The following is an 18,079-nucleotide window of genomic DNA, read 5'->3' on the forward strand; positions in this document are numbered from 1 at the left end:
TCAGTCCTGCGGCGGGTCCCGCGTCTTCTCTCTGCACCGGGCAAGCAGCTGGCCCAGCGCCACCACCGGGACCCACAGGGTGGGCAGGAAGGACAGGAGCGCACAGGCGGCCAGCACCCAGCCCGGGTAGGGCTTCTCCTGCCGCGAGGGGAACCGCTCCTGCAGGACACTGGGCCTGAGGGGGGCACCCGGGACGCAGGCAGGTCGCCCCACACGCGCTCCCTGCGTGGAGGAGGCTGGCCCTCGGCCCCAGGGGCTGTGAGCGTGGGGGGCGGCTCAGCCCGTTTCCTCCTCTGTCAGGGCCCCCAGGGTGGGTGGAGGGAAAGGGACGTGGCCAGGGCCGCTCCCTGACAGTGGGCACCTGGGCAGCTGACGTTTCGGGGACTCGGCCGGGCAAGCCACCCGTGGGGTTAGGCTCCGAGAGGTAGGCCAGGGACCTGGGGTGCTGTGTCCTGGAGAGAGCCAGCCTGGGCCACCCGGAGGGCCGCACGGCCCTGGGGCTGACCGCTGGGCCCAGTCAGGCTCCGTGCTCCCTCTGTGAGGGGAGCACCACCCGCCCGATCCCAGGCCCGAGGTGACTAACAGGGCGGGAGCCCCCAGGAGATGGCGCCATTCCTCCTAGGCCTGCCTGGCCGCGTGGGGCAGCTGCTTTCTGGGGAGATTTTAGAACCGGCTGCGTCCACACCCCGGAGAAAGGGCGGCTCTAAGGTTGCAGATGGACGGCAGGCTGGTGGAGCTCACGGGCTCAGCGCGCAGCCTGGGGCCAAGAATCCAGGCCACACCCTGCACTCTGGCTGGCTCGGTGGCAGGTCCCGTCTGAGACTGGCTGGGCGTCTGCAGAGCTGGCCCCATGGCACGTGGAGCGTGTGGCCTGAAGCCCCATCCCCGGGGGAGAGGCAGCAGGGGCCCGCGGGGTCACCAGAGTGTGGAACCTGCACCTGCCCTCCCTCTGCTGAGTGAGACCCTCGCCCAAGGTCAGCCCCAAGGTCACTGGGGCTGCCGGAGTCAGCACTGATGCCCCAGGGGACATCAAGGGCCAGGGACCTGGGGTCTCAGGGAAAAAGCAGCCCACGTGGGCCCCGGGGCACAGATGTCCCTGGTGGGCACCGGGGGTGGGTCAGGCTGGGTCTTGGGTTCCAGGGTCATCCCCCGACCCAAAGGACTTACGTATCTGGGGTTCCAGGCCTTGTAGTGTGGCGGCGAGCTAGCTAGGAGGGCAACGTAGGCCACGAAGATGGTCAGCAGCAGCAGGGGGCTCACGACCTTCCAGGTTGCTCGCCAGTAGAAGCCGGGCCGCCTCCCGGTCATCCAGGCTACGTCGTCGCAGAACCTGCCGCAGAGCCTGGGCTCGGGCTCAGGCCCCGTCCACTCGGCTGGCAGCCTTTGTCCACCAGGATGTGGCCCAAGGGACTGTCCCCACCTCCACTCTGACCTCCGTCCCGTCTTCCCAAGTGGCCCCTGGACGAGGTGGCCGTCTGGGTTCTGGTGAGGACTTGCCCCGCCCCCAGGTCAATGGATGGGAAAGGCCCAAGTGGCCACTGAGCCCAGCCCAGGGAGCAGCAGGACCTGTGGGTCTGGCCCCGGTCAGGGGGCTCCAGCTCTGTGAGCGCAGAGAAGCCCCCACCAGCTGTGGGGGGGCCGTGACACCTGACCGGGGTCCCAGGGCAGGAAGAGAGGCCCAGGGTGTGCAGTGGCCACCACACACACGGGAGGGGGTTGCAGCCGCTCCGGACCCCGCCCCGGGCCCCCTGCCTGTCCCCGCCCCCCCCAGCTCTCCTCCACAGGCCGCCTGAGGGTCCCCTTCTGAGACCGCCTGTCCCAGCCCCGGGCCCCCTGCCTGTCCCCACCCCTCCCAGCTCCTCCGCAGGCCGCCTGAGGGTCCCCTTCTGAGACCGCGTGGCCCCGAGCCCAGGGGTGCACTGTCCTCCACACCGCTGCTGCATCTGTGGGCGTGTCCCTGGGGACAAGCCCTCTGTCCCTCTGCGTCCCAGGAGCTCTTAGAACAAAGGTCGGGGTCACAACCTCTAGGGTCCCCCTCTGGCAGGGTGGCAGGTGTGAGTGAGGTGTGGGTGTGGCTGTGCCTCGGGCCTGGGCTGGGTGCCGGTGGTAGAGCGCTGCAGGGCCTCCTCGGAGGCCGCCAGGGGAGGCTGGCTCGTGGTGCTTTGGGCAGGCCCTCCTGCCCTGGGGTCCTCCTGTGCTTGGACGCCAGGAGCTCCCGCAGGAGGCTGGAGACCACCATTTAGTCACTGGCCTCCACACAGCTGGGTGGTGGTGCCAGGCTGTGCCTGTGGACAGGCTCGCTGGGGGGACCTCAGATGGCCCGTGTCGCCCACCACTGCCTGAGGCCCACGCAGGGACCGGGGGATGCTGGGAACAAACACGCGGGCCGGGTGGCTGACTCACCGCTTCATCCCATAAACATAAACGACCCCGATCACCTCGAAGAACGCCAGGAGGATCAGGTTCAGGGCCACGGCGTACTGGTCGAAGATCTCCAGCCAGTAGCTCCCCGACCGCAGCGTGAAGCAGGTGGCCGTGAGCAGGCACAGCAGGCAGGCGAAACCTGGACACGGCCCGTCAGGCGTCTCCGGAGCCCCCCGTGTGCCCGGCACCCCGGCCCGGAGGACACCCTCGGGGGCCGTGCGGGACGCAGAGCCCACCCGTGCTCCCTGGCCCTCGGGGAGTCAGCCCGAGCTGCGGGGACCAGCCCTCGAGTCCCCATGGGGGATGCTCATCTGACGTCCAGCAAGGAGGCCTGGCTGGGCACTCACCTGTCAGCACCTCCTTGGGGACCCTCCTGGGCATGATTCCCAGGTCCAGGAGCGGCGTGATGATGCTTTCCATGTTTCCGAACATGGACGACAAGCCCAGGCTGAAGAGCATCGCAAAGAAGAGCACGGCCCAGACCGGCGCGCCAGGCATGTGGAGCACAGCCTCCGTGAAGACAATGAAGGCCAGGCCCGTGCCCGAGGCACTCTGCAACACAGCGCACGTGGGCCAGCATGCCCCCGGGACACACTCACGGGCCAGCACGCCCCCTGGGACACACGCATGTGCCAGCACGCCCCCGGGACACACGCGTGTGCCAGCACGCCCCCGGGACACACGGGCCAGCACATCCCCCCAGGACACACGTGTGTGCCAGCACGCCCCCCCGGGACACACGTGTGGGCCAGCACGCCCCCGGGACACACTCACGGGCCAGCACATTCCCCCCGGGACACACTCACGGGCCAGCACATTGCCCCCGGGACACAGGAGTGTGCCAGCATGCCCCCCAGGACACACGCGTGTGCCAGCACCCCAGCCCAGCCAGGACACGTGTGCACCAGCATGCCCCCCCACTGGGACACACGCGTGCCAGCAGGGGCCACGCCAGGACGCACACCTGCCCTCATGCTCCCTGCTGGAAGGCCAGGGTGCCCTCCTGGGTCAGGCAGAGGTGACCCTGCCCCGTTTAGGCCGTGTTACCACATACAAATCACCCTCGGTGGGGGACGCGCGGCCCTGGGCCTGGGGCTCAGGAGCCCATTCAACAGCTGCCCACAGGGGCCTGCCTGCCTCCAGCCGCTGTCCCCGCCCCACGTCGGCCGGCCTTGGCCTGGCTCCAGGGCTGTGCTCCCGCCCCTCTCCCTGGGCTCTGGGCAGCGCCAAGGCCCGCTCTCCCTGCCCGGACCCCGCCTGCAGAGCTGGGCCTGTCAGAGGTGCTGCGTTTAGGCCCCAGGGCTCACCCTGACCCCTGGTCAACGCCTGCAGCCCCGCCGTGGCCCCTGCGTACCTTGTCTAGGAAGTCCTCCAGGCGGCAGGCCTCCAGGGGGAGCCCGGCCACCCGTGCCGGCTGTGAGGCGTTCAGACGCGCCAGGGCCGCAGTGTACGTGTCCCTGGACACGCTCTGCTCGGGCAGGTCGAAGGCGTTGATGAGGTGGAGGGTGTTTCTGCGGGGGTGGGGAGGCTGGGTGAGCGGCCCCGGAGGGGCGGGCTCTGGGGGGCGCCTGGGGTCTCGTGCACACGTAGGGGACACAGGCTGTCTGGCCCCTAGGGCCAGGGTACAAACAGGCCATGCATCCTCCTGCCCCCTGGCCTGTGGGCTCCGATCTCCCCAGCGGGGGTGGTCTCAAGCTCCTCACACCTCCACGTTCGTCTCAGAGCTCACGGCTCAGATGCCGTGGGGGCGTCTGTGCTGGCCGATTCTGTTTGCTAGAACGTGCTTGTCTCCTCACCCCGCAGAGTCTCAAAGCCTTTTGCAAAGGTGTCTGGGGTGGCCGACGAGCCTGTTCCTGCCAGGCCCGGGGCGCTCTGCCCCCAGGGCCGTGGACGAGCCCAGAGGCTGGCTAGGGCCGTGGCTTTCTCAAGTGTGTGTGTTCCGTCTGTGACTTTGCTGTGTCGGTGCTGTCTAGTGACCCCGGCACAGCGAGAAGGCGGTGACGCTGCCCGAGGTGCGGCCGTGGGGGAGCCCCGTGGTGGCCGCTCTGCGGTTTTGTTCCCTGGGTGTCTGGGGGGAGCGGCGGGAAGAGCTGGCCCTTGGGGGTACGCTGCTCCCTGGCTGCGGCCACTGCGGCCTCTGGGGGTGCCCGAGCCACGCACGTGCTCTGCTGTGCCTGGGGTGTGGGTGGCTGCCCTTCCTCACCCGTGTGGCCGGCGGAGTCATGGCAGGCACCCCCCTGTGCCTTGCCGACACTGCCGACGAGGCTGTCGTCCACGAGCTGCCCTGGACCTCCAGCAGCAGGCGGAGGGCGGGCTTGTGCCCCTCTGGTGGGTCCCACCCGGGAACCTGCGTCGGGAGGCCACCGGGCCATCCGTCCCACTCAGTGACTTCCCCCGTGGGGCCGTCCTCACTGGGCCGGCTCCTGGACTGTGGTGAGAAATGACCGCAGCCTGGGCGACTGGAAGCCGCAGGACGTGTCACCTCCTAGCCCTGGAGCAGGGAGTCCAGGACGAGGCGTGGGCAGGGCTGGAGTCCCCCGCGGCCCAGGGGAAGGGCCCCGGCTGTGCCTGCGCTTGCGGCTGCCTCCCTGCAGCCCCTGCCGCCTCCTCCGTTTCTGCGTGTGCCCCCCCTCCCGTCAGGATACCGGCCATCAGACGGGGGCCCACCCTGTCCACAACTCCCTCATCAGAACCTGCCTTCCCGGCCAAGACCCAACCTCCAGCTCTGGTCCCACCCCGGTTCCAGGCGGACCGCCCCCCTCCCCACTCCTCAGCGCCGGAGGGCCCCCGCTCACCGGTCCAGGCACTGCCCGTGGTCGCTGGCTGCCTTAAACCCCAAGACAGAAAAGACAGCGATGGACGCGTAGAGGGACGTCATGCTGTTCACCAGCGCGATGCTCACCGCGTCCCGCCTGCAGTTGTTCCTGGACAGTCACACGTGGCCTTAGGGCCCCGGGGAGGCCTGGGGCAGGGCGCCCCTCCCGGGTCTGGCGCCTCTCAGATCCCTCCCCACAACCCCCTCCCGGGACCCCAGCTCAAGGCTGCTGCTGGCGCCAACCCTCAGGGCCCCTCTCCTCTGTGGCCTCGGGCGGGAGTGAGCTGGGGGCCCTGGGTGTGGGTGCCTGGTCTCCAGATGAGAAACGCATAGTAGTGACTGCCGTGCAAGAGCGGAGGCGGAAGCTCAGCAGGCCCCCGCCCCCCGCGCGCCCACGGGCCCCCACGGACCCGCGCGGCAGCTGCTGTCAGCGCGTCATCACTCACGCCATGTGTTTAGCACCCGCGGTCGCGCTCGGGCGGCGTGGGGCGGCGGGCGCCCGGGCGTCTGTTCTCGGTGCCCGGGAGGCTGACATGGGCTGCATTTCTGTTTTTACGGCCACGTGAGTCACACGGGCACCCCCTGGTTATGGCCTTGTTCTGGCCCTGATGACCCCAGTTCCCTTCCGGCAGCTGCTCTGGAACTTGCTGCAAGCTGCTTCAGAGTGCCGCAGCCTCCCAGCCCTCGGGGTGACTCAGTGATTGCTGGAACCCCGAGAGCTTGTGCTTATCAGAGGCTCGCACCGGTTGACCCCACGTTCCAGGAAGGATGTCACAGCAAGCTGCTCGGCATGCCCTCAACAGCGCGGCCCCTGGCCGCAGCCCCAGCCTACCTGGGCGGGTTGTAGCTGGCAAAAGCGATGTGTCCTCCGAAGGCCAGGGACAGCGAGAAGAATATCTGGGTGGCCGCGTCCAGCCACACCCGGGGGTTCTGCAGGACCCGCAGCTGGAGGGGCACGGGGACCCGTGGTCCATAGACAGGCCCCCCAGCCCGGTGCCTCCTGGTCCAGACCGTGCCCAGCATCCCCGGGACGCTCCCACGAGCCGTGTGCCCACCCAGGCTCCGAGACAGCTTGGGACCACGCGTGAGGAGCGTGTGCACTGACACGGCCAGTCTGGGCTCCCCACTTTTGAGGCGGAATGCCCCCTGGGCCCATCCACAGGAGGACGGCCCTCTCAGGGCTGGGAGTCAGATCCGAGGGGTGTTCAGCTCCCTGCAGGCTGGGGGTTTTGAGGACTCGCGGCCCGGCGGGGCCCCCTGCACACAGGCCTGGTGTTCCCACTGGGGACCCACAGACCCCACCCACGCACCCATCAGGGGGCCTGGCCTGGGAGACGGGGGCTGAGCTGTGCAGCCCCTGGCGCTCCAGAGGCTGTGGAATGGCCCCGTGGTCCTCTCCTGGCGGGCTCATGTTCCTGGACAAGCCCCTCAGAGATGTGGGGTCTGGGACCCTGCGGGGGACACCAAGGTCCCCAGCAGGCCTCTCCCCCGCACCCCCATTTCACACGCCCCCACATCCCAGGCCGCATTCTTCTCTGCTCCCCACCCTCCGAACCTGACCCCTGAGATGCTGGGCCGCCCCGCCCTGTGGCCGTCTCTCTGCTCCCGTGGCTGAGGGGGCCCCAGCTTATGTTTCCTGAGCCTGGGCCTGGGAGGGAGCTCGGGTGTGGGGCCCACTTACGTCAGGGGTGAACAGGTAGGTCAGTCCTCGCATCGCTCCGGGCAGCGTGAGCCCTCTGACCAGGAAGACCGTGAGGACCAGGTAAGGGAACAGGGCCGTGAAATAAATCGCCTGAAAAGGCCGGTTGTTAGCCTCCTCTGCATCCACTCGAGTCAGCGGGGCACGGGAGCGGCCTCCGGCCACTGCTGGGTCGTGGGGTCTGACTGGAGACGGCGGGCTGCAGGCCCCAGTCATGCTTGGGGGTTGGGCTGCCCTGAGGCTCACACATGGGTTCTGCTGCGGTGGGCAGTGGCCTCCCTCTGGTCCACAGGCCCCTCCTGCTTCTACCCTGAGGCCCCAGAGGGCCTCTGCATGGGGTCCATGGGGCGCACACCTGCCCACACGCTCTCCCCCAGCAGGACCAGTCCCCAGTTCTTTCAGGGCTGGGGAAGGGTTTGCACACATGGCGTCTGCCAAACATTCAGTCGGCAAATGGGGCCCCTTCCCTCCTGAGCCCCAGACCCCAAAGCAGACACAGTGGGGCCACCCGGGGCATCTTCAGGGACGTTCGTGCAGGACTATTTGGGTTTCTGGCTGGTTGGTTGGGTCTGAAATTCCAGTCCCCTCGAGCTTGGAGCCCCTTGCCTGAGAGTGATTATCACCCTCACACGTTAACCAAAATAAAGTGCAGGAGCTCACACACACTCAGACCTGCAGACCTCCACAGCCACCGTCGGGAGGCCCCACAGGAACGCACGGCGTATAGTCACAGTTGTTGAAATCACGCCAAACGTAACAAGTACCAGACTTATCCAAGCCCGGGAGGAAGAGGGGTGGGAAGCTGGAGCTGGGTGCAGTTTGAAAGGCGAACTTGGGAGGCACAGACTCAGGCCCCCCTGGTCCTTTCTGTGTGGAAACGAGGTGACTCTCAGTATTTTTTCTCATTGCCTCAGTCTCTTTAAAAGATAATGCAGGGTTTAAAACAAAACTGCTGAGAATGCGGGCGTTCCCTAGGCTGAGATTCACCTCGCTCAGTGCCGGGGCCTGGGTTCAGTCCCTGATTGGGGACCTAAGATCCCACAGGCTGAGTGGTGTGGCCAAGAAAAAAAAGTGCCGAGGCTGCACTTGCTGTTTATGACACTGTAGTAAAAGGTACGATGACACCGTGGTCACTGAGGGGAGAAGGGCGATGCCGAGGGATTCCGCTGTGGCCTGGCGCAGCGTTGCTGGGAGACAGCGTGGGCTGCAGCCCCAAATCCAACCACCGAGTTACAGCCACCGAGCAAAGGACGTCGAGCGGCATCCAAAACAGCTCAGAGAGAGAGTGGAGCAGGAACAAAGAGCAGAGGGGACGGGCCGCACCCAGCCCTGTCGCCAGCACGGTCAGTGTCGATGCTCCAACCACCCCAAAGGAAAAAGACAGGGACCGTCACACTGGGTGAAAAGCAAGACCCAGCTGCGTGCTGTCCACCAGAATCACACTTTAAACACTAAGACCCAAACAGACAGAAAGAAAAAGAGCTGGGAAAAAAGTTAATTTAGTCAAAGGAGCTGAAATGGCTGTTCTGACATCAGAGAGGATTTCAGAGCAGACTGTCCCTGAGCCGAGGAGGTTCACCTCACAGTGAGAGGAGCCCTGCTCTCCAGGGACATGGACGGAACCCCTGAGCCCCAGAGGCCGAGGAGTTGGAAGTGAGGAGGGGCCCTCGGGGGCCGGGGGTTCTGGGGCAGGGCTGCCGCAGGCTCACCTTCCCGGTGGTCTCGATGCCTCTGATGACGCACAGGTACACGATGGCCCAGGAGACCGCTAGGCAGAGCAGCAGCCGCCACTGGACCGGGCCGCCGTCGCTGATGTCGGCCGAGACGTTCAGGGTCCGCCGGTACCAGAAGTAGCTCACGGGGCTGCTGTCCCGGCACTCCTGCACGAGGCCTGGACCCAGCAGGGCCCGCACAGGTGGGCCACGGGCCACAGGGACCTGGCAGGACCCCACCACCCTGGGAGTGGGCCCGGGGGGCTGGCTGCCGGGGGCCTCTGCAGCTGCCCAGCCTGTCTGGCAGGTGCCTAGCACGAGCTGGCACAGGGGGCCCTCGGGGACAGAGGCCCACCCGGGGTCACGAGCACACTTGAAAACGGTGAGTACTCCCCACGCCTGAGGTCCCCGCAGAGGGCATGCACCCTGGGCTGGAGAGGGGTCCCCCTGAAGACCTAATTCAGGGGGATGAGCAGCCCAACCCGCGCGCTTTTCATCACCAGGTGTGTGAGCAGCTGCAAGGGCCTGGGTGCTACTTGGTGAGGGGGCCCCAGGGTCCACAGCAAATGGGCAAGCGCGGGGTAGCAGGACCCAGCTCTGGGGAGCTGGCTACACCGGGCGTCTCTCCCGACAGCAGTACCTGTGCGGTTGAGGTCGAGCGGGCAGGCGCTCCAAGGCAGCGGGTGCTGGAAGGAGTTGAGGAGATACCAGAGCACCCAGGTCAGGACCGTGTTGTAGTACAGGCTGACCAGGAAGGACACGGTGAGGCAGCCCAGCCCTGTGGGCACCGGGCACGGTCAGCGCCTCCCTGGGCAGCTTGATGGACCCCCTCGCGCCCAGCCCGTGTCTCTGCTCGCCGCATCAGGCTGAGGCCCCTGCTGCCCGCCCGCTCCGGCACCCTCCTGGCTGGGCCTCAGCGGCCGGTCTGCCAGCCTCGGTCCGCTTGTAGGTGGGCCTTCGGGCAGCCCGAAGCCACCAGGCGGGCCACAAGCCTACCGGCGACGCTGGGGCCGTCTGCGGCAGAGCCCACCTCACGGGCTCTCAGGGAACCAGGGCTGCCCTATGCCCAGTCTCCCCAGGTGCCACGAGGTCCCGGGTCGCATGCACTCAGGGCCCCACGTGCGTAGACTGGGCACCATGGGCCAGCAAGCTGCTGCTCTGGGGCGGACCCCTGGCTCCGCCGTCACACTTGATTCCTGCCTTGGGGACCTGCGTGCCTGGGACCCCTGCACCTTCCGTTCCGAACCACCCGGCGTGCACTGGCGTGACGAGCGAACACCCAGCAAACACGCGTCGCACGCGTAGACACAGCCCTGCCCCCACCCCACAGAGCAGCTGCAGGTGGGGAGCACGGGGGGCACGTACCCACGCCACCCAGGTAGGGTGAGATGGCCGTCCACACCCCGACGCTGCCCCTGCGCAGGCGCTGGCCGACAGCGAGCTCAATGTGGAACAGCGGGATGCCCTCAAAGGCCAGGGCAACGACGTAGGGGATGAGGAAGGCACCTGCAGAGACGCAGCTGTCAGTGGGCCCTGCCCTCTGCCCGGCCCAGCCTTGGCAAAGGTGACACAGGGCGCTGGGGGGGATGAGGAGAAGCGCTCGTGGCCACCAAGGGAGACGGCCCTGGCGTCGGGGATGTGCTTGCTAAAGCCGTGGTCCCCCACCCTCTGGGGCTGTGTGTCCCCCACCCTCCGGGGCTGCGTGGGGTTCCCACTGACACGTGGGCTGAGGTGCTTTCTCACTGGGGCCCTGACACCCCTGGTTCCCAGGCTCCCGGGACGGGGAGCTGGTCTGCTCACAGTAAGGCCTTGCAGGAGGTGGTCACCGGAGGTCCCCCAAGCTGCGCCCTGGGTTAGGGCCAGAAGCTCCTCCCGACCCTTCACCCCTGCTCAGATGCTAGGGTGCTCACAGCAGGATGGGCCTGGGTGCCGGGCCCCTCGGACAGAGCTGCCTCTCGGCAAGAACCCAAGGGCAGGCAGGCAGACACAGCGGCTCCCTTCTGCACCACGTGGATGGCGCGGGTCCCGGCAGGTGGCGGGGGGCCGGGCGTCCCTGAGCCCGCAGGCCTGCTGGGGAGACACAGGTCCCCACAGGACGCTCCCGCAGTGTTGGGAGGGAGACTGGGTGCCCAAAGGCGGAATCGGCCCTGTGTGTGCCGTGGGGGTCTCAGCCACGCATCCTCTGTCCAGACCCTGGAAACCCGCCTGCCCTGGGCCGGCGCGTGTGGCTGCTTCAGCGCTGCCTGGCTGCCCGCAGCTGCTGCCCACACGGGTCCAGGGGACGCCGGGGAGCAGCACAGACCATCAGGCCCTGCCCAGCAGCACGGGCTGCTGCGGGCACGGCTCTCCCCACCATCCACGGGAAGCTTGGGTTCAGCTTCCAAGAGCCACTCCCAGGAACCAAGGCCCCGCGCTCTTCACCAGCACAGCCTCGTGATGGCTTTTTCTACCACTGTCCGAAGTGTGGACACAAGGTCACAGCCCTGGGGGAGCCAGTGGCCACAGAGCTCTGGGGCCACGTGGGCCTGATGGGACCCCGGGGCCAGCATGTGGGCAGACAGCGCGTCTCAGTATCTCCCGTATAGCAGCAAGATGGCAGAGTGCGTTAGAGAGTCAAGCTCCAGGTGGAGGCCCCAGAGGCCCCAGGACGGCCTCCCAGGGGCAGGCAGGGCTTGCAGCAGGGGCTGTGGCTAGAAGTCACCAGGGACCCGGGGTCCAGGTCGCGGATGGAGGCGCCCTCCTGAGGCACGCCCAGGCCCCAGGACACACACCTTTTGGCATGGTGAAGGCAGGCCTGGAACAGCCGCACGCCCAGGGCCCGAGCCCCACATGTTTGAGCCACCATCAGGTAAGGGTGAGCCCTCCAGGCTGACTGACCCTTGGCTCCCTTCCCCCATACCTACCCGGTCTGAGGGGGAGGCCCCAGCTGGACGGGGTCCAGGTGGAGGCCTTAGGGGCCGGCTGAAGGCAGCAAGAGAGGGTCTGGCTCCAGGGGAGGTTGGGGAGGGGGGACGGACAGGGAGGGGAGGGACAGGGGGCCTGGCCTGTGGCTGAGTCTCCCAGCTCTGGGGAGAGGAGGACAGGAAGCACTTCTGTGACCTGGTGCTGAGCAGCATCCAGCCTGTGCGCCAGGCTCATTTCAGCCCCAACACGACCCCCGTGGGGACAGGGGCCCAGATCACAGGCCCGGCTGGGGTGCTGGGGGCCGGGCTCGGGGCTCTGCATCCGGGGGGGGCACTCGCCCCCTCATGCTAACTCCAGGAGGAGCCGGTGGGGGTGGCACGGGGCAGGCTTGTTTCTGCTGGACTGCAAGGCAGGAGGAGAGCTGTTGCCCGGATCCGAGACGCTGCGCTGAACTGAGAGGAGTGTGTCTGGTCCTGTCCTGGCTCGGCCTCCGAGCTCCCTCGGTGTGTCAGGGGGTCGGGCAAGGGGCACAGCTTGACGTCCTTCAACCTCAACCAGTTGACCCTGCAGGTTGGGAGCTGGAGGGGCAGGGTGACCCCACACCTGGGACTCCCAGACTGAGAGTCACCAGCCAGCAGCCCAGGGTCCCGTCAAGGGTGCCTGCCTGGCGGAGGCACAGGAGGGGCCCTGCTGGGGGGCCCCGCCTCTGCATTGCCCCCAGACGGCATTCCTGGGTCGCACCCTTCATGGTGAACCTGTAGACCAGAGTGTTTTCCCGAGCCGTTCCAGCAAATCGCTGAGTCTTAAGAGGGCTTGTGGGACCCCTTGAATTTGTAAAGAATCAGAAGAAGCCACGGTACCCTGGGGACCTGCTACTCCAGATTGACATCTGAGGTGGGTGGGGGGCGTCTTGTGGGGCCGCCCTTAGCCTGTGCAGGCAGGGTGGGGTTAGGTTCTGGGGCACCCAGTCGGCGTCCACTGAGAACCAGAGCCCCGGTCAGTGTGGGGAAACCCTCGCACGTTCGGTGCTCCAGCCCTGAGAGCGGAAGGCCACAGCAGAGCGTGACAAGGAGCACACAGTCATCGGATGGCCAGCCACTGTCCACCATCCCCTGCGGGCGGGTCTGGGCAGAGCCTGGGGGGTGCTGGGCCTGGCAGCACCGAACGGCCCAGTAAGAAAAGATGCCTCTGGTCAGAACAGCGGCAAGGGCCGGTGGGCTGTGACCTTGAGGAAAGAGCCGCAGGAGGATGGAGGGAGAGGGGCACACAGGGTAGGGGGGACCTGCTTCCCAAGCCCGTGGAGCCCGCAGGGGCCAGGCCTGACACCCCGCTGGACCCCCGGCCCGAGCCCTGGCCAGCGCGCCGCCGCTGCAGTCCGTGCAGGAGGGCGGCAGCAGAGTTTAAAGGAAGAGCTGAGAGGCTCGCTCTGCTGCATCCCAGGGCTCCACACTAAACCGGAGTCCACAGACCTCCAGGGCAGCGCGGGGACTGGGGCCCCTGCAGCTCCCTGGGGGGCCCCCGGCCACAGCCTGGGTGGGAGCCCTGCGCTCAGCAGCCGGGTCAGCACCGGGCACTGTGCTTCCGCCGCCTCTGCTCGTTGCGGGGTGGAGTGTACGTGATGCCCCGGACGGCCCCGCGTCCACATCTGCTCAGCGCTGCGATGACGCTGCCTCCCTCCACAACGTGGAGGCGCAGTCCTGACGTCGGGGGGTTGCGGGTGCGAACCAGGCGATGCCCTGTCTGCGTGTCACCTCTGCCTGCGTGTCTCAGGGTCTCCAGAGGTGGTCAGAGCAGACAGAGAAGGGCCTCTTGCCGCGTGAGAAGCTTGTTTCGTGGCATTTGGTTGAGAGCTTCCAGCTCGGGAAAGCTGGCTCCTGGCCCCTACAGGCGTGTCTCAGAGCCCCGGGCACGGTGGGTGGCGCCCGCAGCCTCGCTGTCTGGATGGAGGCGGAGGCGGTGTCCACGGGGAGGGGCCCTGGGCCCCGCTCCGGCCGCTCTGGGCAGCGGGTCAAGCTGTGAGCAGTACTGGGCTCGCAGGTGGCAGAGCCCCGTGCGTGGAGGGTCGCCGAGGCCCTGGCTGGCACGACAGGCACTGGGGGCTCTGGGCGCCCTGCTTCAGGTGCGTGCCGGTGCTCCGGGGAGCTCCATGCTTTCCACGCTGCGCTCACGGAGGTGCGGCCGCCCCCCGCCCCAGACCCACGGAGGCTCTGGCGCCAGGGCAGCTGTTACAGAGGAGTGTCCGGCCATTTGTCTGCATGTTCAGATTTTCCCACATGCCCCAGATCTTATCGTCAGGAAAGAGACGTCAAAGACGCCGTGTCTGGATGACCAGGAGGCTTGGTGGGCAGTGCTTATGTGGACTCTGCCTTCTGTGTTGACCCCCTGCCCCCTCATTTTGGGTGGAGAAAAGGCAGCCTCTGCCCTTGAACAGGAAGGACCCCCCAACCCCCTGACCGGAAGATGGGCTGAATTCTCACCACCTTGGCCTCCCCATCTCTGAGGAGGGAGGCCAGAGCCGCTGCCCCACAGGGGACACTCGGCCAGCGCCTGCCTCGGCCAGGAGCTCTGTGGGCGCTGGGAAGTGCAGGCCTCGGGGAAGCCTCAGGTCAGACACCACAATAGGGTGACCCTATCCGGGAAGCCCCCCGCCCTGAGCCTGGGGACACAGTGAGCCACGTCCCGCGCCTGTCCCCCGAGGGCAGCCGTCCACCCGGTCTGTGCCTCTTGTCCCCAACACCAGGCGTGACACCAACAGCTGCGGGCCATTGAGCGAGGCGCCCCACCCAGCGGCTCCGTGTAGGAGCCTGGGTACCCATCTCAGCTCCCCATGTGGCTGTGGCCCCCTGGCTGCCCTCTGAGGTCTGGTCAGTGAGGACACAGTGCAGGCGAGGGGGGCCCGGAGCTCTGACCCCGCCGGAGCCTGGGCGGACGGCCTGCTGCGCTGTCACCAGCTGGGCCCTGGGGGACAGATCACTGGGGGTGGGAGCTCCCACACCCCGGAGGCTGTGGCGGGGGCACACCCAGCAGGCTCACCTCCGCCATACGTCTGGCACAGGTATGGGAACCGCCAGAGGTTGCCCAGGCCCACGGCAAAGCCCACGCAGCTCAGCAGGTACTGAAGTTTGCTGTCCCACGCTGGCCGCGCCTCCCCGCCGCCATCCGCAGGTGGGTCAGGCCCCGGGGTGCCCACCATGCCTGCCACGGCCCGGAGCCTCCGCCGCAGCAGGAAGTCGCCAGCCTTCTGCCCTGTGAGTGTGCTTTCTTGTGATTTAAAGGAAACCAGTGGAGCTGGTTAATCGGTAACAGCCCCCTCCAACCGCGTGCCCCTCCCGACCCTGGACCCTCCCCCGCCCGCCCCTGCCCGACGTCTGTGGCCGCCACCTCCGACGCAAGAACCTCGGGTTCCAAGGCTGCGGCCCATTTACCTGTTCCATAGACCTTGTTCACTTTTAATAAACTTTCCGGAATAACTGCTGGCGCACGTGTGGCTGTGAGGAGCAGTTCCGAATGCCCACGGGGCCTCACTTGGCACCCTGCAGTTACCTACCAGCATCGCGGCTGACGCAGTGGACATGGCCATCCCCGAAGGGGCCCCGTCCGTCATGTGGCCGCACCCCTGACGGCCTGCTTCTGCTCTCCTGCCCCGTGGAGGGACCTTGTGTAAACAGTGTGAGCTGGGCTACGGGCCTTGGTCTCTGGAGACCCGCCTGGCAGGCAGTTATATGGCCCGTGGGGCGCTGTGTCCACCATGCGCTGACCGGGATGGCCATGAGGAAGAGCTGCAATGAACGTCTGCAGCGGGATTCTGCGTGAACGTGGGTGAATGCCAGGGTAGGACCAGGACAGCTGCCGTGTCTACTTTTAAGCCAGTTATTTCCCAAAGACATCCAGACCTCTCAGATGGTCTGAATGTGACCTTTCCATCTGGCTCCCAGTGCTCCCCTTCCAGCTGGCTCCCGGTGCTCCCCTTCCATCTGGCTAGAGTGCTCCCCTTCCATCTGACTCCTGATGCTCCCCTTCCAGCTGGCTCCCGGTTCTCCCCTTCTGTCTGGCTCCATGCTCCCCTTCCATCTGGCTCTGAGTACTCCCCTTCTGTCTGGCTCTCGGTGCTCCCCTTCCATCTAGTTCCTGGTGCTCCCTTCCAGCTGGCTCCCGGCACTCACTTTCCATCTGGCTCTGAGTGCTCCCCTTCCGTCTGGCTCCCGGTGCTCCCCTTCTGTCTGGCTCTGAGTGCTCCCCTTCCGTCTAGCTCTGAGCACTCCCCTTCCATCTGGCTCCCGGTGCTACCTTCCGTCTGGCTCCCGGTGCTCCCCTTTCATCTGGCTCTGAGTGCTCCCCTTCCGTCTGGCTCTGAGTGCTCCCCTTCCATCTAGCTCCCAGTGCTCCCTTCCAGCTGTCTCTCAGTGCTCCCCTTCCATCTGACTCCTGGTGCTCCCCTTCCATCTGGCTCTGAGTGCTCCCCTTCCATCTGGCTCTTGAGTATTCCCCTTCTGTCTGGCTCCTGGTGCTCCCCTTCCAGCTGGCTCCCGATGCTCCACTTTTGTCTGGCTCTGAGTGCTCCCCTTCCATTTAGCTCCTGGTGCTCCCCTTCCATCTGACTCTGAGTGCTCCCCTTCCATCTGGCTCCCGGTGCTCCCCTTCCATTTGACTCTGAGTGCTCCCCTTCCGTCTGGCTCTGAGTGCTCCCCTTCCGTCTGGCTCTGAGTGCTCCCCTTCCATCTAGCTCCCGGTGCTCCCTTCCATCTAGCTCCCGGTGCTCCCTTCCGTCTGGCTCCCGGTGCTCCCCTTCCATCTGGCTCTGAGTGTTCCCCTTCCATCTAACTCTCAGTGCTCCCTTCCAGCTGGCTCCCGGTGATCCTCTGCGGAGGATGTGCAGATGAGTTCCAGAAGACCACCCCTCTCCTGGCATTCGCCAGCCCCTAGCCCAGGAATCCTTGCCAATGTGAGCCCACTGTGCACTGTGGTGGGATGGCGACCTGCGTCCCCAAGGGGTTCCCTGGGAGGGTGGCAGGGTGGAGCGACACCAGGCATGGGGAGGGGCATGGCCAGGCTTGGGGGGTGTGTGAGCCCTTCCCTCAGCTCGGGTCCCCTCCTGTCTGGGGGCTGGAGCGGTGACGAGCCAACATGGTGGGTTCAGCTGAGACCTCCCCCTGGGGGCTCCCTGGACCCTTTCCCCCATCGCCCAGCAGATGCCTCCACAGGACAGGACCGGGCCCCTTATCCGTAATCTGACTTTCCTCGGACACTCCTCTCTCAGCCGGACTGCATGGTCCCGCTGAGGAAGGGCGACTCAGATGGAAAGGCGTGGGAGAGGGAAGACAGGTGGTGAGGCCCAGCCTCTTCCTGTTCCTGTGCCCCCGCCCAGGGGCCTCAGCAGCAGCCCCCATGTGAGGGCACTTCGCCGGGAGCCTGGGGCAATGGTGGGGGTGGGGGCCCTCCATGGACACAGCAGACCTGCAGTCCTGCACCGGCCCCTCAAGGCTGGGGCTCGTCTGTCTCTCATTTAGACAACACTTAGGCCAAGATTATGAAAGACAGTGATTTATTCAGACAGGTACACACGACACCCACAAAACCCAAATTTCTAACAATCTGCGAGACATCAAGTCTGTGAAAGAACCCCTCACCAAGAAACAAGGACGGCCCAGCCCCACCCAGGTCGCGTCTGGGAGTGTCTCCCCTCCGTGTACCCCGGGGGCGGGGGTGGAATGGGCTGTATCCAAGGGGTCCTGAGCAGTTTTCCCAACAGGGTCAGACAGCTCTGGGAGTACAGGAGGTGGATCCCAGGATGGTGGCCAGGACTCCCACCCACCACTTGGCTCTCTGGTCCTGCCTGGAGAATCCTCGGAAAGTCCAGTTTAACATAAACTTGCAGATTCTTGCGTGGAAAGTGGAGGTGACTGGTTCTTGGAAACAAACACCCAAGTTCACGTGACTTCGGATAAGGTTGGATGTGGCATCCTGTCCCCGTGGGAGGGAGGCGCTGACGCCGGCTTCACTGAGCAGCAGGAGCTGGACAGTCCCCCTGCCCTCACGGTCCCTGACGTCGCTCAGGACGCACAGGCAGTCCTCCACCTCGGTGGCCAAGGCTGAGTTATCCTACAACCCGTCTTTTCAACATCTGGCTAAATATTCATGCAGTTAATGTCCTCTCGAGAACATACCAAGTGTGAGGGGCGTCTGCCTTAAGTCACCCAAGCTGAGTTTTGTTTAACTGCTCATCTATTGCTGGCAGCCAGATGCAGGGATTAAGCAGATCAGCCTTCATGACACCCGGGTGTGGCCAAGACTCTGTCGGACGGGTGGGGCCCCAACGGGCTGGCCAAGTTCTGTCAAGCTCACTGGCCTCTTCTGGACGGGCCTGAGAAGGCTGCTCCTGGTCATGGGGTGAAAGCCCCGACCTCACCGCAAGAATCCCAAGGTCGGAGGGGACCTCAAGAGGAAAGGGCAGAGGCGCCAAGACTGGGTCCCAGGGGCCGAGATGAGTGGGACGTGCGCAGCAGGCCCCACCCCCGTGGCGGCTGA

At 66.2% G+C, this 18,079-nt stretch overlaps 1 protein-coding gene across 1 annotated transcript; it reads right to left on the reverse strand.

Annotated features, from left to right (window-relative positions):
* On the reverse strand, nt 1-14,747 carry SLC6A18 (solute carrier family 6 member 18). The gene is made up of 12 exons (XM_052659226.1): nt 14,588-14,747; nt 10,016-10,156; nt 9,291-9,428; nt 8,648-8,829; nt 6,921-7,031; nt 6,072-6,184; nt 5,220-5,348; nt 3,779-3,935; nt 2,772-2,976; nt 2,404-2,563; nt 1,168-1,330; nt 1-159 (listed from the first exon to the last, which is right to left on the reverse strand). Exons 1-12 carry the CDS (start codon nt 14,745-14,747, stop codon nt 1-3), a joined length of 1,818 nt encoding a protein of 605 aa, XP_052515186.1.
* Nucleotides 14,748-18,079: the final 3,332 nt, after the last annotated feature.

This window comes from Budorcas taxicolor, chromosome 20, assembly GCF_023091745.1.
Source record: "Budorcas taxicolor isolate Tak-1 chromosome 20, Takin1.1, whole genome shotgun sequence".
NCBI classification, from domain to species: domain Eukaryota; kingdom Metazoa; phylum Chordata; class Mammalia; order Artiodactyla; family Bovidae; genus Budorcas; species Budorcas taxicolor.